This window comes from Mangifera indica, chromosome 16 (assembly GCF_011075055.1).
Source record: "Mangifera indica cultivar Alphonso chromosome 16, CATAS_Mindica_2.1, whole genome shotgun sequence".
Lineage (NCBI taxonomy): Eukaryota > Viridiplantae > Streptophyta > Magnoliopsida > Sapindales > Anacardiaceae > Mangifera > Mangifera indica.
The window spans coordinates 3,342,902-3,370,578 of NC_058152.1; the positions used below are offsets into that span (position 1 = coordinate 3,342,902).

The window sequence follows — 27,677 nt, forward strand, 5'->3', positions numbered from 1 at the left end:
GCTGCTATTAGAAATCCCATTTAACCGGGCCCATGCTTTCTATACCATTCTTTCTGGGCTTCATCCTTTTTAGATTCCTTCAGGATCTTTTTTTAAGGTCCCATTTAACTACCATTATGTTTATATTTGATCATATATATAAATATATATTTTTATATATTATTTATAAATATGTATTATTTAATTTATAATTTATGTATTTAAAATGAGTATGTATAACTTTATTATTTTACTTAAATATGTTTATCTTAATATAAATTATTATTATGTTATTAGTTCTAAAAGTTTGTTTGAATTAATATTAACTTGTTAAAAATATGTTATCAATATTTTACGATATACGATACGATATGATACAAATAAAAAATGATATTTATCATGAATTATATCGAATTAGTATGATACAGTTGACTTATTGTGTGATATTATATATATTCTATGATTCAATATATATTATTAATAAGAATTAATACACTTTTTTAGATAAAATAATATTGTAATAAAAATGTATTTGAGATATTTTATATCTTCAAAAGTATTTATTATATTTTTTAAAATGATGATATGTCAATTAAAAGTTTTTATTATTTTATTTTTTAAAAATTGTATAATATAATACAATATAATATAATACTCGATATATAATATAAAAAATTAAATTTTGATATATGGTATAATATATAATTTAACTATTATGATTGAAAACGCCACCAATAGATGTATTAACAAAATTTAACCCCTTAAGTAGAAATAAATATTAGTGGAGCTTTCATGTCACGTAATTATAAATTAATAATCTTATAATAAAAAGATATTTTCAAATTCATCTTAAATATCATATAATATTTACATAATCTTACCGTGTGACATATGGGCCATAAACAATTTATGTAGGATAACGGCTATTAAGTGAAAAAAAACAATGAGTGATATTATATATTCATTTTAAATATATAATTATATATATTTATTATTATATAATTAAATATTATTTTACTTTTAATTTATAAGTGTCATACATTTATGACCTTGGATTAGTCACGAGTGACTCAATTATACCACATTAAACGCATTTATTTGGAGTCTATTAATTGGTTACATGAAAGAAAAGACAACAGATCACAAGTAGGCATTTATTTTAGTACAATTATTGTTATAGAAGTCAAATTGCATGTTAAATATAGGAACAAAATGCTATATCTTGTATAATAATGCTATATATATATAGTCTAAGTCTAATTCAATAAAATAATAAAAATTTTTAATTGACATATTATTCTTATAAAAAAATATTATAAACTTTTTTAAAAATTTAAATTTTTTTATATATATCTTTACTTTATTTTTATTTTCTTTAAAAAGATATATTAACCCGTAGAGATAATATATATCGCATCATAAAATATATATTGTTTTATATAATAGGTTAATTATATTACATTAATTTAATATAATTTAAATTATATATTATTTTTTATAATATCATATCGTATTATATTATAAAATACTGATAACCGTCTTGCATATCATCATCTATGCTGCCTGTCTCACGCTTTTTTTTTTTTGTTATTTTCTTGTACATTTGCTAGGACGATTGCGATGGAATAGAAAAAGAAAATTCTCATTTAAAAATAAAGAGAAGGGAATCAAATCAGTTAATTAATTTGGTCATATTGACTGTTTATTTTATTTAATTGATGATTAACAACTTTATTATTGATGATTTAAAGTAATACGACACCGGATGGTTAATTTTTTTATTAAGTTGGTGGAAACAAAACTTTTTAGAAAAAATCTGAAGATTCACAAATGTGGTCCAAATGATTCGCCCCCTCGACGCCATATTTGTAAGTCTGGAGACGAAGACAAAATCATTTTCACATCAGAGTTCACACATTTTACCGTACTAGCGCACCCCTATTCCAATGGGAATCGTAGAAGAAGCTCACAACATCAAGGTCGTCGGCTCCGGCGAGCAAACAATCGTCTTGGCGCACGGCTTCGGCACCGACCAGTCGGTGTGGAAGCACCTCGTCCCCCATCTCCTCGAAGATTATCGCGTCGTTTTGTATGATAACATGGGCTCCGGCGCCACCAATCCTGACTACTTCGATTTCAACAGATACGCAACTCTTGAAGGTTATGCCTACGATTTGCTTGCGATTTTTGAAGAGCTGAAAATTGAGTCCTGTATTTTCGTCGGGCATTCTGTTTCTTGCATGGTTGGGGCCATGGCCTCCATCTCCCGCCCTGATCTCTTCACCAAAATCGTCATGATCTCCGGTTCCCCGAGGTAACAAAATTTCTACGCCTTTTCATTTTTTTAACCCTAATGTCTGACTTTTGTTGTTCAAATTTAACATCGATTTGTTTAAAATGGGATAATTAACTATAGATTCGAAATTATTGATGCGATTTTGATCGGGATTATGTTTATGAATCAATGTTTAAACAGTAAAACAATGCATACTCCATTGCACTATTATCAAGTAATTGAGCACTTTTGAATAAGAATTAAGTATTATCTAATTATGTGGTGACACATATTTATTTGGATCGAGTTAATTATAGGTATTTGAATGATGTGGATTACTTTGGAGGTTTTGAGCAAGAAGATCTCTACCAGCTATTTGAAGCCATGAGGTCCAATTACAAGGCGTGGTGTTCAGGTTTCGCACCGCTAATTGTGGGCAGCGACATGGACTCGGTGGCGGTTCAAGAATTCAGCCGAACCCTGTTCAACATGCGACCAGACATAGCCTTGAGTGTGGCCCAAACCATATTCCAGAGTGACATGAGGGAAATTCTAAGCCTAGTCACTGTGCCCTGCCACATCATCCAAAGTATGAAGGACTTGGCCGTGCCGGTGGTGGTCTCCGAATATCTTCACCAAAACCTCGGTGGCGATTCGATAGTTGAAGTGATGTCATCAGACGGACACTTGCCACAGTTGAGCTCGCCGGATATTGTCATTCCTGTGCTACTTAGACACATTCGTCAGGATATTGCACAGTGATGTGGGCTTTCTTTGCAATTGTTTGTGTTAATTGTTGGTTAAGGGGGTGGGTAGTTTTATTTTTTGTTATCGTTTGTCTTTAAATCCATGTCCTTTTTATCCCTTGAACTTTGTTATCAGCAATTTCATTACTGGAATCTTTGCCAGTGCGAGGCAATTTCTGTTTCATTTTCAATCAGCTGCCTGGGGGGGTTGGTTTTGGTTTGATTTTTTTAGGGTGTGGTGAAAATCAATTTCCAGAATAATGTTGAATTATCTAAGTGAAGAGTTATTATTCGAGTGTTATATACACAAATATAATATATAATTTTAAGTTAAAAGTAGAGAAATACCTAAATGTAATAAACATGTCATAGGCTTTGGGGCTGTTGTAAAGCCCGTGGGCTTTAGGGTCCTAGTAAAGCCCAATTGGTTTAGGACCCAAACTTCTATTCACCTAAATCTAAAGCCTCTACCAGAAAGCAGAAAAAAAGTCATAACCGCCTTAACAGGTCATCTAACCCAAATCAAATTGCTAATACAGTCACAAACAACTTACATATTAGTAAATTTCAAAGGGATAGTTTGAATGATAAAGAATTTGGAATCTTTAAGTGAGAGGCTTGCATTCAAGAGTAGTAGGTGACATATTAAAATAGAATTTTTCATTTTTCTGATATAATGATTATAAGACTGATTATTAGATATAAAAAATTTTACTTACTTGATTGAATGGGTTTAATCTTAAAAAGACAGATATTATGTTTTTAACAACTGAAATTTTCCTCGAAAAATGATAAAAGAAGACATTGAGATGCAAAATTAGTTTCTAATACAGTACAAACATTATCCTTATGACTGCATTCTCTTTGAAAATTTTCCTCCATTTGGGAGCACAGAGAATCATAAAGTTGGGTGAAAATGATTAAGCCCATCCAACCCATTTTCAAAGGCCAAAAATGCAAGTGCATATATATTTTAGCATTTGAAATATGTTGTACAATTTATTTTTGGAGTACATTTTTCCATCCAAAATTGGGTTAAAAACAAAGAGACAAAAGAGTGTTTGATAGATACAGGATATATGTTTCAGATGTAGACAACCAAGCCATGTAGGTTATATGTTTGATAGAGAGAAATTCTTGTCAGAGACAACATCAGATTTAGTTAATAAAGTCATAAATTAAAAATGTACCATTTCTCTTTTGTTTCTTATTCCCATCTTCCTCCCCCCTCACCTATTTCTCATTATTATTAGGCCAAACTACTATTTCCCGCCCAAGATTTGGTGCAAATATAATTTTTCACCATTAATTATTTAAAAATTTAAATATTCATTGATTTTATTAAGGGTAAAATTATAATTTAATAAAAAATAAAAGAAGTAAAATTTATCATATTTTCAATCCCTAGGTTTAAAACTAACAAATTTTCCCCAATTAAAGTTTGAAAAACTTATATTTCCTCTCTAGAGTTTTTCCAGCATATTGTCAAAAGCGTTCTCTCTTCCTCCTTACTTCTCTCTTAATCATGCTCAACTTTTTACCATTATCGACGACGAAACTGATCGAAGAAGACGAATCATTTGTCTTTAAACAAAAATGCAATTCATCTTCAACTCAGTTAAAGATGATGTGGCTTTGTCATCTCTTAGATGACGACAACACATCGTCTTCATTTGAAATGTAGAAGAATTACGTCTTTGTCTAGAGACGAAGACACGTCTTTGTTATTCGCTTTCTTGAGTTGATGCTGGCCGAAAATGAAATAGGAGGGAGGGAGAATGTGATTGTCACTACCACCGCCACTAGCAATGGTGGCTAGAAAAACTCTAAGGGGGAATGTAAGTTTTTCAAACTTTAAGTAGGGGATATTTATTAGATTTTTGAACCTAAAGATAAAAATGTGATAAGTTTTTAGTTTTTTTTTAAATATTTTTATTGAATAATAATTTTACTTCTGATAATAATAAAAAAATTTAACATAATGATAAATATTTAATTTTTTAATAATTAACAGAAAATAAATTGAATTTACACCAAACCTTACCTGGGAAATAGTCATTTGGCCTTATTATTATACCATAAACTTCTCTTTGCTTGGTTCATCCCCTAAAATTGTTGGACGAGTCTCACGTCTATGCTACCATATGCCACTTGTGGACTAGTCTGAGTGATCCTTTTAATAGGGCCCTACCCAATGTCTCCGTATGGAACTTGATAGGTTGTGCACCTATCATTAGATAAGTTGGACTAGTCTACTGAATTGCATCAAGTTTAACATTAGTCTTTATTTATTATTATTATTTTTTTTTTTTTACACATGTTATGATATGATTGTAAGGACTTTTTTAAAGGCCAATTAAACATTGTTTTGTAGTTTCTATTCTAATATAATATTATCAAAATGAGAAAAAATGTTGATCAGTGATGATAACGTACTTAATCATGTAATCTTACATTACTAATTGATTGTATGTGAAATTGAACATTTCTTCTATGGTAAAATCAAATAGATTACTTGAAGGAGATTAACAAACTAATTTTGATCTTATGAAGACAATTTATTGTTTCTCATTCAAATGTTGTGGTATTTTTCACGAAATTCATTTATATGCCAATGAAAATGTTTGGTGCCCCTGAACTTACACATATTAAGCATGAATCACTTTGTTTGCACATTATTTATCGAACAAATTTACTATTTTTATTTTCTTCAATATGATCGATATATTCCCACACTATTGATTTTTCTTTCTCTTTTTTCTCAATAGAGGTGCACATTCTTGCGACTAAGGTTCTTCATCGAAATGTTGATTTTCTTTATTCTCAAAATAATTAAAAGGATTAAACTCATTTGATCTCAGATCTATTTTGGTATGAATGAAATAAATATATTAATTAACAAAATATTAAAAAGAAATGAAAACAAATTAATTTGAAAAACTGAGAATTGATTGAGGGAGTTGAGAATTTGAGAATTATAATAAAGAGATTGAGATTGAGATTGAAATTGAGAAAGTTGAGAGTGAGTGAATTATATAAGATTATGATTTGGGGGGGTAGGGTATTTATAACAAATTAAAAAAAATTAAACGTAGTTCAATGGTTACATTAATGAAACCGTTAGATTGGGGGAATCGTTGTCCAACGGCTCTCCCCAACGGTCTAACCAACCCACGGGCCTAACATAAACCTTAAAATTGCGAATCATACTTTTTTCAAACGAGCCAAACCAATCCTTTGAACATATCTACTAACAAGAGAAAGAGGATTGAGAAAGCATAATTTTGTAATAAAACAAAATAACCCACTTCAATCAAATGGGCAAAACCACGAAGCTCAAAGCATCTAAGACAAATGGGAGCATGATAGAATTTTGGGCGTATTAATTGGTCCAGTTTTTTTAATTGAAAATTAAAAAATATATTTGATAAATTATTATTTTTTGTCGATCAATCTTCTATCTCAAATCTAAAGGTGAAAAAGATGTAGAGGAATTTATCCTTTACTTGGTAAGTTTGAATGACATCTTTTATTAGGGAAATTTTTTTTTTCTATTTTTTTTTTTTTTTTTGTAATGAGTAACTTCATATGAATTAAAATATCTTTATGAGATAAAACAAATCATATTAAGTCAAATTCAAATCTAATAATCGATCTCTTAATCAATAAACTATATAAGTTACGAGTTTAATATTAAAATATTACGAGAAAAGACTTTAACCAATTATATCAAATAGGTGAAATCTAAATCTAATAACTGATTTCATAATCATTTAATCATATAAATTAAGAGTTTGAGCTTAAAATATTGTGAGAAGAGACTTAAACCAAAGACTAAATTCGAGCTAAATTTATTTGAGTTTGACTTCAATTCAAACAAGATTGAAATGAGTTCAACTTAAACGAACTCAAACTTGAGAATTTAATATTTTTAAGCTCAAGCTTTAGGGATGCTCAATTTATCAAACTTGTGAGTCTAAAAAATGTAATACAAAATAACGTTATTTTTATCAATATATATTAAAACGATGTTATTTTAATATTGAGTCAAGTTTAAAGCTCGATTTGAGCTGAAGCTTTGCATTTTTGAAATGAGTCGAACTCAAACTCCTCTAAAGCAAGCTCAAACTTGGTTATATACAAAATAAACTAAATTCGAGCTTGATTTAATTAGAATTTAATCATATTTATATTTATATTTTTTTATACATAGAATCTCCTCTTTTACGAGTTTCACTACTTTTTCGATAAATAAAGCAAAACAATCTATGCGCGATCTTGGTGTTATTGTGCAACCTAATATATAATATTATTCTGCATCTTTTAGATTTGCTATATATTCTTGTAACTTTCATTTTATCTTTTTTTTATTCTCCAAATTATCTCTCAATCTTTTACTTAGTACCAACATCTTCTTTTTCTTTTAACTTTTTTTCTTTCTAATTAATTAAAATTTGTATAGAGAGATATTAATTAAAATAGATAAAAAAATTTTGTCAAACCTTTTTTAAGCTAACTTTTGATGTTGTTGGAAATAATTAAATATACCAAGATCAAATTTTGTGAATTATATAAACAAAAATTTTGCGTATTCATTTCAATTTTCGATGAAGTGTCTTTGAATTCTATGTGAGGTATTGACGTTAGTTTATTTTCACGATACTATTTACCTACGTACTGATTTCCATTTTGGGAGACATAATCTATGCATTTGTGTTGGGTGGAGAATTCTTCCCTTTACAAAAATGGCATATATTACTTTTTGGAAGACAGTTAGGACTTTATATAAGAGTTCAACTATCAATTATTAACCATCAGTAACTATCCTTTGACAGTTAACAAAATCGGATCGGATCAACCTGTCATGGGTGGACCCGTATCCAATAGATGTAATTACTTTTTCAAATAAATTCATCACTTATTCCAATAATATATTTTTCCTTTTGTTGTATTTTTTATTGACACACCTGACAACAACACGCTCCAATAATACATCATTATATTAAAAATAAGTAAATTTGATAATTTATATTATAATAAATCAAAATTTTCATTAAAAACTTATTATAAAAACATTCATTCATAATAATTAAAAGCTTTGAATATAGATTTTTTAAGCGATTGATGTTTTTGTTTGTTTATTGGCAGTTATCAATTACATTACTTGTAGACAGTCAATATTTATTGTATTAATCAAAGTAGTACAAGTTCTTATATCCAAATCGAAAAGAAAAGCGAAAATGCGATTTCCGTAAAATTGGAATACGAATGCGAATGCGGAAATTTTATTGCCACTAAATTTATTGTCTAATATACATGTGCATGCTGCGGACACATTACAATTTACATTAGGCAATAAATATGATATTAAATTTAGGCACTAAATTGTCTAATAAATATCAATTGGGCACGATGCTCACGCATTACAATTTATTGTCTGGTATTAACATGATATTTATGGTCTAAATTTAATATAATATTTAATAAGTTTTCATCATTACAATTGACTGCACCACGCACTCACATTTTTAGTTGTATACTTTAGATTGAATTATTATTAATTCTGGTAGCATTTACTTGCATTTGATATCTGCATGTGTTTTCTGTGAATATGTGAGTCTCACGCATGACTTTCTTTTCCGTCCATGATAACACAATTGGGCAAAATTTGGCCAAATATACGACTAAATATGTAATATAATCATCACAAATCGGTTGAAACCTTAAAACTTTAATTGTCGTAAAACCACTACACTCAACCCAATTTTCATCAATCTAATCATAATTCAAAGACATCAATAGTATTATACAAGTTTGGGGGTCATTGGTATTGTGTTTGTTAGATATTCAAACTGCAGGAATGGAGCTATCGATAAGGTTAAGCTTGCGAGGTTTGCATTTGCTTAGAAAATAAAATGTTTCAGTTTTTGTTAAATTTTGACATTAGGAGTAAAAAAAGTAAATCATATGTAATTTGTTTATAAAAATAACTATATTAAAAAGTTTGCCTAAAAAAATTTGAACGGAAAATTTTTTATCTATTTTAATTAGTATATCTTTTTCTTGATGTATTTCATCTTTTAATAATAAAAAGGAAAAAATTAATTGAAAATTTGAAAAAACATTAAATGTTTTTAATTTTTAATTTATTATTCCCCACCCCCCCAATTTCTAAATTTTGAAAGAATGTCTTCATCCAAATGTTTTATGGATGAATGAGAATGAATCATCTTCGTCCATCAAAAGAGATGAATGGTCAGATGAAGACAAAATCATCTTCGTCTAACGCAAATGGATGGTGATAACGATAGATTGACGAGAGAAGAAGATTACAACAAAGGTTGATTGTTGGCCAGAACCAAGGTTGTTATCGAAGAAATGGAAGAAAAACTTTAAGGGGAAAATGGTTACTTTTTAAACTTTAAGTAGTAGAAAATTGTTAGAGTTTTCAATCTATGAGACGAGAAATGTGATGAATTTTTAGTTTTTTTAAAAATATTTTTAACTAAATAATTCACTAAACCTTGGGCAAGAAATTTTTCTTTGGCCTATAACGAAATATTAGGCCCCTTGTCATTTGCCTTTGTATATATATTTTAAAAAATAAGGTCCAATAATTATTTTTCACCTTAATTTTGATGATGTAATAAATTTCAATCTTTCAAATTTTAAAAAACTAAATTCCCGTCATTATTTATTTTTATTAATAAATTTATTTGATTATTTTAAAATAATCATTTTACCATTTTATTGAATATACAAATCTGTCATTAATACGAAATAAGATATCAGATTATCAATATATTATTATAAATTTAAAAATGAATTACTTAAATTTCTTAAAAATATCAAAACATTAACTAATTTTAAAATTTTATGTTTTTTATTAATTTTTTGAAAATATAATTTTTATTTTTGAAATTTCAAAAACACCTGCAAACTTTTTTAAATTTCTAAACTCCTAGAAAAAATTCATTTACATCACTTTAATATTGTCAAAAATTATAATTTATTCTAAATTTGCAAAAAGGAAAAAAAAAATAAAAAGACAATAGAAATAAAAAAGTAAAAGAAAATAAAAAATTAATACAAAATTCATAATGTTTTATTTAACAAAATTCATTAATAAAAATAAATAATAGATAAAAAACTTATTTTTTTAAAATTTAAACTTTGAAAAACCAACTTTTACTAAAAAATTAATTATAAAATAAGATATATTTTTTAATAAATTAATAAAAATATATTATTATATAATTAAATATTATTTTATTTTTAATTTTTAATTATATAATAATATATTATTATTCATACATAAAATTACTTACAAAAATTATATACTTAATATTATTACTGATATTTGTTTTAAAGGGTTAACGTGGAGTAACCAAGTTGGTTTGTCGGCTAAAAACTTTACAAGACAGCTTTTGAATAGGGCCCACCCCAACTAAAGTGCACAACATCACGTACTGTTACTCAAAATCATTGCAAACAGCCCCACGTGGCTAATTGTAATTGGCTTCTTACCGTGGCATAGACCCCACCCCGTAATCATCCAGCTGTATACTCTGTCCGCCAATCATAAATCAGATCCACAACTGGCAGATTACGCCCCAATTTACCGTAGAATCGTTTGATTTTATTGCCAAAATTAAAGTGAGATTAGTGACGTGTCACTGTTTACCTTTTCTTTTTTATTTAAAATTTACTAACTTATTATACAAGTCAGTGTCTGTTGGGAGTGAGAATCTAACAGAATTAATTTCCCTTATAATAATATTAAATTATGATAAAAAAAAAAGAAGTTATATGTGTATATATATATAAATAATATATAATTATATGATTAAATATTATTTTATTTTTAATTCAAAATTACTTAATCATATGATAATATATTATTTGTATATATAAATTACGTATCAAAAGTATATATATATAATTTTATTAAAAAAAAAAAAGGTATGTTATCTTAGGTTAATATATTAAAAAATAAAAAATTACTAAAAAATAAATAATTTAAAAAATTATTGATTAAATTATTACTTATATTTGATATAAATTGATATATTTAAATAATTATTATATTTGGTTAAATATAATAAAATAATATAGTATTGGTATAATTATTCTAAATATTCTTTATATTACTTGTTATATTAATTAGAAACAAGAGTATTTTTACCCTAAAAAATCAATAAATAAATATATAATTATAATAAAATCAAAATTAATTTTAATATCTATTATAGATTTAATAACCAAATTAATTTATAGGTTACTTATTATATTTTTAAAAATATTATTATAATATTTTATTATTTAACAAACTAAATTAAATATTAGGATTATTTTTTATTATTTTAAACCAAACACCCTTGCAAAATTATGTGAAGTATTTTTGTCACTTATAAAAATTTAAATTTCTTATAAGACTTATTGAATCCAAAAAAATTATTACAATAAAGCCAAACATATGATTTGATGTTTATGCGAAATCAAAATCTAATTTATTAATAAAAAGGTAATAATGTTGATTAAAAATTAATAAAATTATTAAAGTATTAAAATTTTTTAAAAAAAGATTTAGATTCGAATTTATATAATGTTTAATAATAATAATAATAATAATAATAATAATAATAATGTTGAGTATTAAGTGGATGAAGAGATCGGTGAAAGCTCTAGATTGATAAGCAAGGGATACATGATAATTACTTTATTAGGCAAATGTTCTCGGAGAAATTTAATGAGTGGTTCTAACTTTTTTTCGACCCCATTATTAACTAATCAATTAATTTATTGTTCCAGGTCACATGCACCTAATGGGCCTAGAATGGGGGCCCAGCCAGACTGTGTCAAGCGCCACATTACACTGTCCAATTTTGTTTGATTCTTTATGTGGGACCCATATTTCATCGTTAATCCAACGGCTATTTTGGGCCCATTTGAAAGTGGTCCCATTATTTTTAACGGGCCAGATTTAACTGAAACTCTTTTGTAACTGCGGTTTGGTCTATATATAACACTTTGTACTACTATTGCTAGTGTCACTTGCTAGATCTCCGTGAAATTAATCATTTCAAAAAAAATGGATCGGAAATGTGCAATCGCATTTGCTCTTATTTGCGTCGTTGTCGCCGGTGTCGGTGGCCAGTCTCCGGCGGCCGCACCGACGACAACTCCAGTGTCGGCTGCGCCAACGACGACTCCAGTGTCTGCTGCTCCACCGACAACAGCTCCCGTTAAAGCTCCTGTTGCAGTCCCTGTAACAGCCCCAGCAAAAGCCCCGGCCAAGCCGAAGTCGCCAGCTCCCGTCACAGCGCCGGCAACGGCTCCTGCTAAAGAGACAGTTCCTGCTCCTGTGGAGGCACCGACATCAACACCTCCCGCGGCTGCGCCCAAGAGTTCGCCGCCAGCTCCAGTTCCAGTGGCGAAATCACCTCCAGTGGCTGCCCCAGTAACTGCTCCCGAGGCCGCTCCTGTCACTCCAGTGGCTGCCCCAGTAACTGCTCCCGAGGCTGCTCCTGTCACTCCAGTGGCTGCGCCTACTACTCCCGTGGAGGTGCCGGCACCGGCTCCAAGCAAGAAGAAGAAGCCGACAAAGAAGCACATTGCTCCTGCTCCTGGCCCCTCTCTGTTGAGCCCTCCTGCGCCACCAACGGAGGCTCCGGGACCTAGTTTGGATGCATTGTCTCCTGGCCCGTCTACGGTCGCCGATGAGGTACTTTTTGTGCAGTGCGCCCCCAGATCTAGGGCAATCAATGACTGTTAACCCTTAATTACTATTTACTTGGCTTGTTTACGTTAATTAAAACTGATTAAAACCTCCTTAATTACCAGAAACACCAAAGTCAATAAAATTAATGTACATAGTTGGCGGTGCATGATTTCATTAATTGTGAGCGATAATTTCAAGGATCTAATATTCTGAATTTTTGAAACAAATATTGCAGAGTGGAGCAGAAGCGATCAAACAGACATTATTGGGTGGATTGGGCATTGGATTGGCTGTGATGGGTTTGATCTTCTAGAGAGATGATGCTTTACTTTTTTACTTTTTTACTGTTTTTATGTTCATCTGTATTACTTTTTTACCACCCCGGATTAAATTTAATTGCCATTTGTTTGATTGATTAAAATTAGTATTTATTATTATGGTTGAGGGGGCATGACTGTTTTTATTTGTTTATTTCACTCTTTGCCTTTATTCTTCCTCTACCTTCTGTCAGCCTCTCTCGTAATTTGAACTCTGTCGAAATTAAAAGACGGTGACTTAACAACATATGATGCAAGCTTTGCCAGTTTTAGGGGACTTCAACTAAAGAGGCTTTGACTAAACAGTCCATACGCGGAGTATCCAATTAGTGCGCACTTATTGCAATTAATTGTTGGATTACAACTAATCAATTGTTTAATGCCTCCTTTTAATTTCAATGCATGTCATATGTATGCGAGTCCCAGCATCTCACATGCTACAAATTAATTGTCAGGCCAAAAAGACTTGATTCCTATTTAAGGTGTAGCAAAATTTTAAACATATATTTATTAATTTTTAAAAATTTAAAAATTTATTTATTATTTAACTTTCGTTTAGAATTTTTTGTTATAGTTAAATAAGCTTAGACTCGAATTGAATCAGTTTGAACGAGTCTAAAACGAGTTAGTTTTAATTGAGTTCAGTTGAGTTCAAGCTTGAGCTCGAGTTACTCATCAAATTTTTTAATTAAAAATTTTGATACAAAATGACGTCGTTTTGAATAATATGTATTAAAACGAAATGAGTCAAATCGAATTCGAATTGTGTTTGAGCTTGGTTTTCATGAGTTCGAATTTGAACTCGAGCTCAACTATATATGTGAATCGAGTGGAGCTTGAGCTTAGCTTGGCTCGAATCCAACCTTAAAGTTAAAGGTAAAATTATTATTTTATTAATAATATTAAAATATTTATAATTTTATCTTATTTTTCTTTTTAGGGTCTGAAAACTAATAATTTCATCTTATTATCAAAACTTTTTCAATTTTAAAAGGTAGTTTTTTTCCTCTCAAATATCCAGGTTTCTTTTCTCTCTCTCTGATGATCATTCGATAATGATCGCTGTTGAGAGGAGACATCAACAGATATCTCTTGGTCTCTGTCGATAAAGGTATCTCTTCACCAACAAAGATGAAAAGACGTCATGTTTTCTTAGTTGCTACCATCATCGAAGAGAAAGGGAAGAAACTTAGATATTTGGGGGAGGGGGAACTATTTTTTATGATTGAAAAAGTTTAAAAAATGGAGTAAAATTATTAATTTTTAAAATTTGAAGAGAAAAATAGAATAAAATTATAATTTTTTAATATTAATAATAAAATAATAATTTTATTCTTAATTCTAATAAAAAAAAATTTAACGAAAGTTATGTAATAAAAGAATATTCAAAATTTTAAAAATTAATAGATAGACATTTGAAATTTTCCTATAGCTTAGGTAGAGAGAAGTCTTTTGGCCAAATTTTTATGGTGAGAAAGATATGTCCCTGCTGTTTTTTGTTTTTTTGGGTCGTCTACTTGCCCTTCTACAATTTTAGAGTAGAATACTCAGCGGCTTTTAAACAAAGATTATATTTTGGCGTTGATAGGCTGATGACATTGAAAGACAACTACTTCCATTATTCTCCTTTGTTTTATTTTTTATTTTATTTTTGATTTGAATAATATTTTATTATTAAAATAAAAAAATTATATTAAAAATAAATTATTTAAAAAATTACTATATTTAATAAAATTTAACAAGTATAAATAATTATTGTGTTTAGTTAAAAATAATAAAAAATATTAGTAAATTATTTTATTTAACTGCGTTAGAATATGATTATTTTAAAATATTTTTATATAATTTATTATATTAATTAAAAATAAATTTATTTTTATCTCAAAAAATTAATAAATAACAATATAATTATAATAAAATTAATATTACCTTAATAATCTTTTAATACCTAAGATGTATGTGGTAATTAGATTATCACTTATATTATTTATCACATCAATAATCTTTTATTACTGACAAATCAAACAAGAAAATGTAAATAATAATAGATGATGGGTTGGATAATTTTATTTTAAATATTAAAAAATTAATAAAATAATTTTATTTTTATTTTTAAAATTTTTTATTTTCAATTAATATAAAAAAAAATATTTTAAAATAATTATTTTCAAATATATTTAAATAAAATAATATTTCAATATTTTTTATTACATCTAATCAATATAATAATTATTTAATATATTAATTTTTATCAAATTTAATAAAAAAATTATACTTAATGATTTTTTTAAATAATTTATATTATTAATAATATTTTATTTTTAATATATTAAATATTATTCAAATTAAACGCATCTTAAAATGATTTAAGGTTTTCACACCCAAATGTTAATCTTGAAAGCACTTCTGCGTTTGGCACAAGTATAAAAAAAAAATATAAACATCATACTGTCCTTAATTGTTTCACTTTTCTAAATTTATCAAATTACTTCTTACTAAATGCAAAATTCACCATGGAAAAGTCTACAAATTCTTTTATGGAGCTCTACCACTAAATCCTTAACCACCATTTCCACTGCAGCTTTTCTTGCCGCACCCCGAGTACACAACTCACAAGCCCCGTCAGCCACACCCAACCACCACTAAAGGATCGCCTTTGCCTTGAGCCCTTCATTTTTCACCAACTTCTCCAGTCTCATCAACACTCACCCAACCTTTTTAAATTTGGATTTGACACCTCATTAATCGTTGTCACAAGGCACATCGTCGTACGGACTTGAAATATAGCCACCTGTGGCCCGGGCAACTGGAGATTGACATTTCCACCTGTTAACAATAGAAATTTATTGTGGAAGTGACTCAAACATAAATATTGACGAAATATTGAAATACTACCAATCGATCTTTGTCGTTAATGATTTCAATTGGAAATTGAAACCAAAGACCTGGAGGCATTCGACTATACTTTGCTGTTGCTGAAGTTTTTTTTTTTTTTTCTGTTTCCCTCAAATTTGGTTCGGGGTTTGACATAAATGCTTCCTTTTCTTTAACCCTGCATTATGTATTACCAAAACTGTTCAAAGCTCCTTGCACAAAGAGTCAGCATTTCTTCTTCAGGTCTCTTGCTGCTGCTAAGATTGGGTCTTCTGCTGGCCACTTTTACATCCCTTGTCAAGCTTTAGCCATGTCTATAAACAAGAAAATAAGAGGCTTCTTTCAAGACAGTTTGAGTATCGTCCTTCTAATTCAAGTCTTATGGCTTTTGGAACACTGGATGGTGAAGTTGTTGTTACCAACCATGGAATGGGGAATATTTCTAATTATATCCCATACAGAGTGGCACATACTGTTCTCGGCCTCTGTTGGCTTAAGAATTGACCCTCCAAGGTAAACTCCTTACCGAAATATTTTAGAATTTGAACTATTATTGCTGGCTGTGGGATGGACATGAATGGAAGGGATTATATTATCAGTGGCAGTTGTGATGAACACGTTGTCCACATCTGCTGTGCTCAAACTGGAAGACGACTGAGGGATATTTATTTGGAGGTAGGTTTTGTTATGAGATGTGTTAATTTGTATTAACTTTTGGAGCATTGGTATGTTGCCACCATTTTATGGACAATGCTTCTTGTATTCCTTGCAGGATAGCGAGTCCGCAAAATTTCTGTCTGTGCAGTCCTTAAAGGGAGATCCCTTCAGGGTAAGCTCTTGTTTAACACAATTCCAGTCATATCAAGCCAGAGAAGGTAGGGAATACAAAAATCTATTACTACTTAACAAATCAAACAAGATAATACTAATATTAGTAAATCCTAAACCAAATGCCTCCTCTGCTTAATGCAATTTCAATTGGTTTTTTCAGTTCATGGTTTGGTTTTGCTTTTGGATTTTGTAACTGAAAATGTTTTTTTACAGCTCCACAGCTTACAGCTTATTTAATTACTTATATCTTAACATTCTCAAGTAATATAAGATATTCATATAAACCTAACATATCAATCAAATCTTAGCATTCCCAAACAATATGAGATACATGTACAAACTTAACATTTATTTTATACTTTGCTGATATGATATTTAACTAAGAGTGTCAAAGATTTAGGTATGAAAATGAATTTACTTTTTATAATGAGAACAAAAACAAAGATGAAATGACAAAGAGAAGCAAACGATAGGGAGAAGACATTTTCTCTGCAATGTGAACGGGAGAAATATCAGCTGGAATGTTTGTGCTTCTGTTCGCCACACAACAAAACAAAACGAAGTCGACACAGCCTGTAATTTTCTACTTCTTTGTCAGCTATATGCTCGATCCTGGAAGCATCTACTCCATGAAAATGTATGTCCATTAGTTTTTCTTTTTCCCTAAAATTCTTGAAATGCACAGTTATAGTACTCACGGGCTGTTTCTTTTTCATTGCAATCTGGATTCTGGAGTAAGCTGACATCTACGGATTTTTCAATGAAAAATAAATTAATTTCATTCGGTCTCTGGCATCACAACAAAATCATGTAACATTCAAGGGAATTGCGACTCCGCTGAAATCTTTTGGCGATTGATTCCAAAACATTTGGGCTAAACTTTTTTATCCAATCTCAGCAAGTTTTGATGGGTCAGACTAAACGGATTCAGTAACATTACTGGGCTAGTATGTTAATGATTGTGTAATTTATTGTGATTTTATTTTTAATTAAAAAATATGTAATAATGTGTATAATTTTATTATAAAATTTAAATGCACCCTTGCTCACTTTTATTTCTCATCAACCCTTAATTTTGACTTTTTATAATCATAAAAATGTTTTATTTTAGGCCAAAAGACTTATTCACATCTAAAGTTTAGTTTATTCTCAAACTTTCATTTATTAAGTTCTAAAAATTCAAATATACATCTATGAGTTGTTAAAGTTAATAAAATCTATTAGTTGTAGTGGCAGAATTGTTATTTAATCAATAATATAAAAAAATAAAATTTTATTTCATTTTTCTCTATTAATTTAAAAAAAACTAACAATTTTTTCACAGGCTTAGGTTATGAAAAGTTGCATCCCCCCACTCAAGTTTATTTTCTCCAACTCTCTCTCCCTCTAGTGATTGGAGTTTGAGCAAAAAAAATATCAAATACGAAGAGATTATGATAACAGGCTCAACACAGACAATGTCTCTTTATCTCCAACAAGAATAAGGGGAAAAGTTATATATATAAATAAATAAAATTAAAGTGGAAATTGGGAAAACATGTGGTAAAAAAATATTAACCAAAATAAAATAAATAAGAGAATAATGGCAAGGGCAACATACCCTACTCCCTTGCTTTGAAGGGGAAGTGAATCGTCAAACATAGAGTAAAATATGATTTCCCACCCAATGTATGATCAAAAAACTTTTTCCAATCAAACTTTGTTAATAAAAAATTTACAATAAAAAAGTAAAATTGTCATTTTAATTTTTTTGAATTTAGCAAAATAAATAATAAATAATGAAAAATGGCACAAATAAGCAAAAGAAAATGTTGAGTTGTGGGAAAAAAAATAAAAAATGAGGGTGGTGGCGAAGTTGAAGTCTAGATAGACAATAGTTGTGAGAGGATTGACCAGAAAAATATTAAGGGATAGAGGATCAAGATTTTGTCATTTCTCTTACTACTCCTCAAACCAACCCAACCAAAGAACCACTTTCGAGTAGAAGCTCAAACAAAAGAAAGTGAGAGGATCGAAACAACTCGAGTATAGCGTGAAGGGATCAAAACAAGAGCTACCGCCACTATGGCTGTTCGTGTCAGAGGATTGACTGTAAGGAAAGCAACAAAAAGCCTTAGCAAAGTTATAACTAATTACTTAAGTCACTGCACTCGGAAAAGATAGTAAACCTATTATAGGACAATTGGTCAGCTCCAATGGGTGGAACCTCCTTGCCTAGTGATGGTAGATGAACTTGAGATCGATGATAACAATGAAAGAAGTAGTGGGAGAAACAACTGACAAGATTTTATGTTTGTCTTTTTAATTGAGTGGAAGAAGAGATTGGATTAGAAGAAAAGAGTGTCAACTGGCCAAAGACATAATTCTAGCCAACAAGATTTTGTGGGTCTTTTTAGATAACGTGGTAAAAATTTTGTATCAGGAAGAGGTAATATAATAAATTCTAAAAGAGCGGAACAATTAAAGATAATTTAGTGAATGAGCAAAGCTACATGTACCCAAGCTTGGTACACAAAATAATACCCACTGATGTGGCAGCCAACATGGCAGATGAAATCTCATCTGCCACATTGGCAATTTGCCACATCAGAGGAAAAATTTAATAGATTGTGCCACATCTTTCTAAAACAAACCCACTTTCTTAAACAACAATCACACAAACAAGAGCCAGCTACCATCAACCCAAACTCGTGTTTAACCATAATCCACGTTCATTCATTGGGGCCAGCATCGGCCATCGCTTTTTGGAACCGCCATCGATCGTCAACTCTTTGAAACCATCATCAGACTTCATTTGCTGGAGATGTCGGAGGATTTAACTTCTTCTTCAAAGTTTGATTAGTTAAAAAGTGAGACTTTAATAGAGCTTTCTTTAGAACAATTAATGTTAGGTGTTTTTTTTCCTTTTTTATAATTAGAGAAAGTTATCTTTGCTTGATTAATTAATTGAAAAGAGAAAATTGTCTAGCAATGGGTATTATGAAGACATAGAGTAGCTATCTGAAACAGAGAAAATTGTGAATGTAAAATAATTAAGTGGCCCTATGGAGTAAGACATTGGATTGGAATAATTTTTTAGTATGGGATTAGACTTGTTTTTTTTTTTTTCAGTTCAAGAATATACTGCATCGAATAGAATTGGATTGTTAGATTTAATATACAATTTTCTCTTTACAATTAATTACCTTTAGAAATTTCTTTTCTTGAGAAATTACCTTTAGAAAATTATATATCTTCAAGAAATTATCTCTGTATAACTCTTAATTGATATTGAGAAATATATTTTTTTTTGGGGATTTTTTAAAATTTTTTGCCCAATCTCTTACCATATAAAGCTTCAATTTGGTTCTTCAAAGTTGGGTCAAGGTAAGTTTTTCATTTTCAGTTAAGCTTCCTGAAGGCCCTTTAATTGTATATTGATTAGTAAGAATTTTTTTTAGTGATATATATGATTGTTAATGTTTCAATTTTAATGTAATATAGTTATATTTTTATATGATTTGTGATTGGTGAGTTAATAATTGATCATATTTATTTTTTAAGTACTTCATAGATCTTTTGAAATTATAGTCATTTTACGAAGAAACCAATTTTATGTTTAGTTTAGGATTCAAAGATGCTATAGTTCAATAATTCGAAATGGTTAAATCGATATTAAAATCGTATATCAACCTTTTAAATATACTTTTTAGTTTAGAATGTTAGTAGACATTATGACTTTTCTTTTTTCTTTTCATTCTTCTTCCTGCAATAATTTATGTAGTATTGAAATTAGAAAATCAATTTTCAACATAAATACAAATTTGTATAATTGTTTGTATTTATATTAAAATAACAAAAGTTTTGATTTATTTGTCATCGATATTTATAAATTGTATTGATTGGAAGATTATGTGGCATGCTATGTTAGTGAGAATAAAAATCAAATAATTGCTAAAATTAGTTACTCTTCATTCAGTAATTTAAACTTAGTATTGATATTGCATCAGAATTTCAAAAATGGAAGAGTGCAATCAAACAAATTCCGAGAACACTTCTTCTCATTTCAATGTTATCGGGATACTTCTATTTCTTTATAATCATTTTTTTATTCATCAATATGATTTTATTTTATTTTTTAGGTTTTGTTTTTACATTTTTCATAGGATTATTTTATTCTAATTCTAACTAATTAAATATCAATGAATTAGGATAATCATTTTGAAGAATTTGATTATACAAGAAGTTTAGAAGAGGAATGGGAGCCTAAGCCTGGAATGGTTTATGATTCGTTAGAGAATCTTGTTCAAGACTATAAAAGCTATGGAAATAAGAAGGGTTTTGCAGCTATTATACGATCAACAACAAAAGGAGATGATGGAGATGTAAAATATGTGGCGTTGGCTTGTTCTTGTCATGGCAAGGCTAGAAGTAATTGCAGGAATGCTTTTAAAATGCATCCAATGACAAAAACAGATTGCAAGGCTCGAATTCATGCAAGCATACGTTTCGATGGTAAATGGACAATATCTTCAATTATATTAGATCATAACCATGAACTCAGTAGTCCTACCAAGACTAGATACTTTAAGAGCAATCGAATAATACATCTATCTGTGAAAAGAAAGCTTGAAGTGAATAATAAGACTGACATTAGACCAAATAAAAATTTCAATGTTTTAATAGTTGAAGTAGGCGGTGCTGAAAATTTGCCGTTCCTACAAAAAGATTGTAGGAATTATATTGAAAAGGTAAGAAGGCTACGACTTGGTGTTGGAGATGCTTCTGCAATTCAGAAATATTTTCTTAAAATGCAAAGTGAGAATTCAAATTTCTTCAACACATGAATTTAAATGAAGAGGGTCGTCTTAAAAATGTTTTATCGGTGGATGCGAGAAGTAGGGCCGTTTTTAAAGAATTTAGTGATGTTGTGACATTTGACACTACATATTTGACCAACAAATATGATTTGCCATTTGTTGCTTTTGTTGGAGTTGATCATCATGGCCATTCAATATTATTTGGTTGTGGGTTAATCTCTAATGAGGACACAGAGACATTTGTATGGCTTTTTAAATCTTGGCTTGCGTGTATGTCCAACTGTGCTCCTAAGGTAATAATTACTGATCAAGACAAGACAATGCAAAATGCAATTGAAATTGTGTTCCCCAATACACGACATAGATGGTGTTTGTGCCATATAATGAAGAAGTTGACTGAAAAATTGAGAGGTTATTGTGAATATGAACATATTAAGTTTTCTTTCCAAAATATTGTGTATGATTCGTTAAGAAGTGACAAGTTTGAAGAACGTTGGAATAAGTTCATTGATAAACACAACCTTCTCAACAATGCATGGCTACTTGAATTATATAATGAAAGACGACGTTGGGTGCCCGCTTTTGTAAAGGATACTTTCTAGGCAGGTATATCTGCCACGCAGCACAGTGAAAGTATGCATTCATTCTTTGATGGTTATGTCAATTCAAAAACCACTTTAAAACAGTTTGTGTAACAATATGAAAATGCATTGCGTGATAAAGTGGAAAAAGAAAGGGAGACTGATTTTAAATCTTTCAAATCATGGATCCCTTGCATAAGCACTTATCCAATTGAGAAATAATTTCAAGATACATACACCATTGCAAAATTCAAAGAATTTCAACAAAAACTTGCTGCTAAAATCTATTGTGGGTTGTCTTCTTCTAAAAAGGTTGATTCTTATATGAAATTTATAGTACAAGAAGATGTTGTGGTTGGAGAGACTCATCGTCGTGTTACTTTTGTAGTTCGCTTTAATGAATCAACTTATGATATTCATTGCAATTGTCGAATGTTTGAGTTTAGAGGAATATTATGTCGACATGCAATTGTTGTGCTAATTGAGAAGAAAATTTCTCATGTACCAGATAAGTTCATTTTAAGGCGATGGAGGAAAAACATAAACAGGTGTCATACCAAGGTCAAAATAAGTTATAATAGTTGAAACTCCAATCTTGAAGGGCAAAGGTTTGATAAATTGTTTAATTTATTCAGCACTGTTGCAGATTTGACATCAAATAATGATCACGATTGTAATATGGTGATAAAAATGATAACTGATATGAAGAACAAGTTAATCTCAAGTGAAGATGTTGATAGAATTTATAAAAGTTTAAACATGTCAAATAGTATGACAAATCCTAAAGTTGTTGATGGAACTTCCAATGAGGGCGACAATAAAATTCTTACTCCACGGGCTGTTTGTAGCAAGGGTCGTCCTCCATTAAAAAAACAACAATCAAAAGTTACAATCAAAAGTTGTTCAAATTATCCGCAAAGTAAAAGAGAAGAAATTGCGTATACAAGAATTGATAAAAAAGGATTAAGGTAAAAGTTTAGTATTTTAATTTAATTGAGTATTTTGTTTTGTTTTGTTTTTTTTTTTTCATATGTTTCATGATAAATAACAAATTACTTTTATTTAATTTGCAGGAGAGCTCTTTTGAGGTGTGATCTACCAAGTGCATGTGCAATTAAGTCTCAATTTTTTAGTTTTATATAAACATGTTATTGATGAAAGATAACTTTATGATAGAGATAACACCGACTGTGAAACTTTTACAGATATTATAATAAAAGTGGGGATATTTTGTGGATCATGTTTTATAGTTGGCTTGTTGATTTTATAATTGATGATGTGATAAATTTTAACATATGATTGATATTTAGAGTAACATTATATGAATTTGATTTGTAATTTTATTTTTAGTATTTATGAGTTTTTAGTTTATTTTTGTTAATCTAAGCAGTTATCTCTTTTGCATTTTGTTATTGCATTGTGTTAGACTCATATTTATGTGAAGAAAAATCAAAGGAATAAATTATCCTAACCAAACACATGACAGCCTAGGAAACGAGCAAGTGACAGTTTCTAAACCCCCTGGTCCACCACAAACAGAAGCAGTAGATAGCAAACAAGAGGAGTCTAAAGCTGTGATGGAACAAGAGGCAAATAAAAAGGGAGTAGAAAGGCAAAAATCTCTTTAGCTGAAGAATTTGAAGAATCTGAAAGGGAGTTGCAGGTTATGGCTTGTCTGGATGTGTTTTGATGGACTGAGTGTAATGTGAACAAGTTTATAATATGTAGCAATGAAGAAAGCTTGTATTGAATATAATCCATAAACTGGTTCTCATTACATGAAATCAATAAAAAGTACATTTCTTGCATTATGTTTCTATATTACATTTGAAACATATTATCATCTCTAGATGTCCTACCAAAGTTACTGCAGCCAAGTCAGCCCAATGCCTCCAAGTTGCATTTTGCTTCTGTTTCTAGAGGGAGTAACATAGATCATAATATTATATAATGAATTTTCAAGTTGTATAGGAGTATGGCTAAAGCTGGTTTTGGAGACAGCATCCTTGCACTAGAACTGCAGAATCTGGGCCTTTTTCTTCCAGCAAAATCTTCTTGGAATGTTTTTGGGCAGTGTTAGAAATTCTAGAAATTTGCTGACTGAAGCTGTATACTGCAGACTGAGATTTGCAGAAGTTGGGTAACTGTTGTAGCACAATTCTGGAAAAAATCTGGGTAGTTCGAACTTTGGTTGGAATGGGCATCGACAAATTTAATTTTACCCCTGTAGGGACCTGAATTTATGGAGTAAGACTGGCAGACCGAGTATCCAAGAACCTGCATTTTTGCATTACTAGGGCTCTTGGACTGGTTACAAAATATCAAATTTCAAATGCACTAGGTAGCTTAAGAATTCCTTAATCACAAATCCTGGATACACATTAAGAATTATATGCCAATTCTCATAATGAATTGAATAATGGTAAAGTTCTTGACTAATAGGGCAAAATAATAAATTGAATATTAAGGGGTAAGATTCATAAATTCTTATACAGATTTCTTAACCGCAAAATTTGATATTTTGTGCAACCTAAGGCATTTGAAATTTGATATATAGGAAGCCACTCCGGGATATACAACCTGTGCCAATTCCTGGATATATATGGTGGGGGCAATTCCTGGATATACATTCTTCAATTCCTGAAACCATTAGCACAAATTATCAATTTTAGTTAAATATATTGCAACTTGAAGCACACATATATGAATTTAAGCGAAGTATACTGCATGAAGACAAGTTACAAAAGGCATATTACATTCTTCAATTTCAGACATTGAGAGGTCATAATGCACCACCATAGGACTGAGGGAAGAAGCAATTATTAGATTTCAAATGCCCTAGGTTGATTTCTATTTTCCAAGAACTATGTCTTTAACTGTGTCGATACCTATGCAATTGACATTAACAAAATCAATATGACAAACCAACTGGTGTTTGTCATGCTTGTCGAAATCATGTAAGGTCTCAAACTTACAACCAACTAAAAATTTATTATGCACAGTAACATACACACAGTTTAAAAATAAAAATAATAATTAACATCAAATTTATTTTACTTATAAGTAAAAGTTTCATTTTTAGATAAAGAATATATACAGAAAACTTTAAAAAAATGAGAGAGGGAAACCCCGTGCCTTTATATCAAGACCAAAGTATTCATCTTCTGAATCAACATCCGTGGCCAAATTCTCTTTAGCTAAAATAACTTTTAATATTTTCTCCATGTTTGGGGCATTCGACAAGTTTACCATAGTATAATAACATCAATGATAATCAACAATCAACCACCTAAGAATATAAAGAACAATAAAAAAATAATAATTTGATGACAAAAATAAAACCCACACCGCCTAAATTGGATACATGCACTGCCTTGAAAGGTTTGGTTTTGGTTTGAAGAAACCCACATCCAATTAACTTAAAAAACCTAAATTGGATACATACACTGCCTTGAAAAATGAAAGTCTAAAGTCACAGCATTACATCAGCTGATTTTACACCCAACAAAGTGCTGCCTTCTTCAACTTTCTCTTTTCAATTAAGGGTTAAACACAGAGAATTTCGTAAAGGTAATTTCTCAAAAAAAGAAAATTCTAAAGGTAATTAACTGTAAAGGGAAAATTATATAATAAATCTACTAATCCAATTTAATTCGATCCAACCTATTCCTAAACTGAAAAAAAACAAATAGTCTAATCTTGTACTGAAAAATTAATCCAATCCAAGTCTTACTCCAAACGGCCACTTAATGGTTTGACATTCACAATTTTCTCTGTTTCAGATAGTTACTCTCTCTTCACAATACCCACTGCTAGACAAGTTTCTCTTTTCAATTAATTAATCAATCAGAGATAACTTTATCTAATTATAAAAAAGAATAACAAAAAACCCAACCTTAGTTGCTCTGATGAAGGCTCCAGTGAAATCACACTTTATAACAAATCCAACTTTTGGAGAAGCAGTTTTCGAAGAACAACAATCAACGATGGTTCCAACAAGCGATGACCAACAGTAGTCCCGACGAATGATAGTAGATTATGGTTAAACATGAGTTTGGGTTGATGGTGGTTGGCTGCTATTTGTGTGATTGTTGTTTCAGAAAGTGGGTTTATTTTATAAAAATAAGACATTCCATTAATTTTTTTGAAGAATATTTTTCCATTGACGTGGTAAGTTGTCAACGTGGCAGATGAAATGGCATCTGTCACGTTGGCTGCCACTTCAGTGGGTATCATTTTGTGTATTAATTTTGGATACATATAGAATTATGCTTTAGTAATTACAAGTTCTAAATCCTATTTTGTTAGCTGAATACGATCATAGGCTAGAAAACATGATTCATGCCACCTATAGGATGGAAAAAATATCTTTGCTCAACAGGTGGGAAAATGTAATTTACTGTCAAATACTCAAATGTATCAGGCCAAAGGACTCCCCCCACCCACCAAAGTATGCTATTTTCCCAAGTTTCTTTTTGTTAACTATAAAAATCTTATTTATCTACCCATAGTGATATCATTCCCTTCTTCAACTTTCTCTTTTCAATTAAGGGTTAAACACAGAGAATTTCTTAAAGGTAATTTCTCAAAAAAAGAAAATTCTAAAGTTAATTAACTGTAAAGGGAAAATTATATAATAAATCTACTAATCCAATTTAATTCGATCCAACCTATTCCTAAACTGAAAAAAAAAAACAAATAGTTTAATCTTGTACTGAAAAATTAATCCAATCCAAGTCTTACTCCAAACGACCACTTAATGGTTTGACATTCACAATTTTCTCTGTTTCAGATAGTTACTCTCTCTTCACAATACCCACTCTTAGACAAGTTTCTCTTTTCAATTAATTAATCAATCAGAGATAACTTTCTCTAATAATAAAAAAGAATAACAAAAAACCCAACCTTAGTTGCTCTGATGAAGGCTCCAGTGAAATCACACTTTGTAACAAATCCAACTTTTGGAGAAGCAGTTTTCGAAGAACAACAATCAACGATGGTTCCAACAAGCGATGACCAACAGTAGTCCCGACGAATAATAGTAGATTATGGTTAAACATGAGTTTGGGTTGATGGTGGTTGGCTGCTATTTGTGTGATTGTTGTTTCAGAAAGTGGGTTTATTTTATAAAAATAAGACATTCCATTAATTTTTTTGAAGAATATTTTTCCGTTGACGTGGTAAGTTGTCAACGTGGCAGATGAAATGGCATCTGTCACGTTGGCTGCCACTTCAGTGGGTATCATTTTGTGTATTAATTTTGGATACATATAGAATTATGCTTTAGTAACTACAAGTTCTAAATCCTATTTTGTTAGCTGAATACGATCATAGGCTAGAAAACATGATTCATGCCACCTATAGGATGGAAAAAATATCTTTGCTCAATAGGTGGGAAAATGTAATTTACTATCAAATACTCAAATGTATCATATCCCTAGAAATTGGCAGGCCAAAGGACTCCCCCCACCCACCAAAGTATGCTATTTTCCCAAGTTTTTTTTTGTTAACTTTAAAAATCTTATTTATCTACCCATAGTGATATCATTCCCCC

The 27,677-nt window shown here is 29.9% G+C and overlaps 4 protein-coding genes across 4 annotated transcripts; all 4 read left to right on the top strand.

The window, feature by feature from the left end:
- The first annotated feature begins 1,776 nt into the window (after positions 1-1,776).
- Positions 1,777-3,184, top strand: LOC123198486 (probable esterase KAI2). Its single transcript, XM_044613170.1, has 2 exons — positions 1,777-2,293; positions 2,572-3,184. Exons 1-2 carry the CDS (start codon positions 1,926-1,928, stop codon positions 3,014-3,016), a joined length of 813 nt encoding a protein of 270 aa, XP_044469105.1. The 5' UTR covers positions 1,777-1,925; the 3' UTR covers positions 3,017-3,184.
- An 8,856-nt stretch (positions 3,185-12,040) lies between these two features.
- On the top strand, positions 12,041-13,192 carry LOC123198726 (lysine-rich arabinogalactan protein 18-like). The gene is made up of 2 exons (XM_044613486.1): positions 12,041-12,724; positions 12,957-13,192. The coding sequence occupies exons 1-2, from the start codon at positions 12,092-12,094 to the stop codon at positions 13,032-13,034; spliced, it is 711 nt and encodes a 236-aa protein (XP_044469421.1). The 5' UTR covers positions 12,041-12,091; the 3' UTR covers positions 13,035-13,192.
- A 2,689-nt stretch (positions 13,193-15,881) lies between these two features.
- LOC123199769 lies at positions 15,882-16,907 on the top strand. The gene is made up of 3 exons (XM_044614820.1): positions 15,882-16,425; positions 16,512-16,587; positions 16,685-16,907. The coding sequence occupies exons 1-3, from the start codon at positions 16,223-16,225 to the stop codon at positions 16,877-16,879; spliced, it is 474 nt and encodes a 157-aa protein (XP_044470755.1). The 5' UTR covers positions 15,882-16,222; the 3' UTR covers positions 16,880-16,907.
- A 1,900-nt stretch (positions 16,908-18,807) lies between these two features.
- Positions 18,808-21,569, top strand: LOC123199595 (protein FAR-RED IMPAIRED RESPONSE 1-like). The gene is made up of 2 exons (XM_044614626.1): positions 18,808-18,834; positions 20,934-21,569. The coding sequence occupies exons 1-2, from the start codon at positions 18,808-18,810 to the stop codon at positions 21,567-21,569; spliced, it is 663 nt and encodes a 220-aa protein (XP_044470561.1).
- The last annotated feature ends 6,108 nt before the right edge of the window (positions 21,570-27,677 follow it).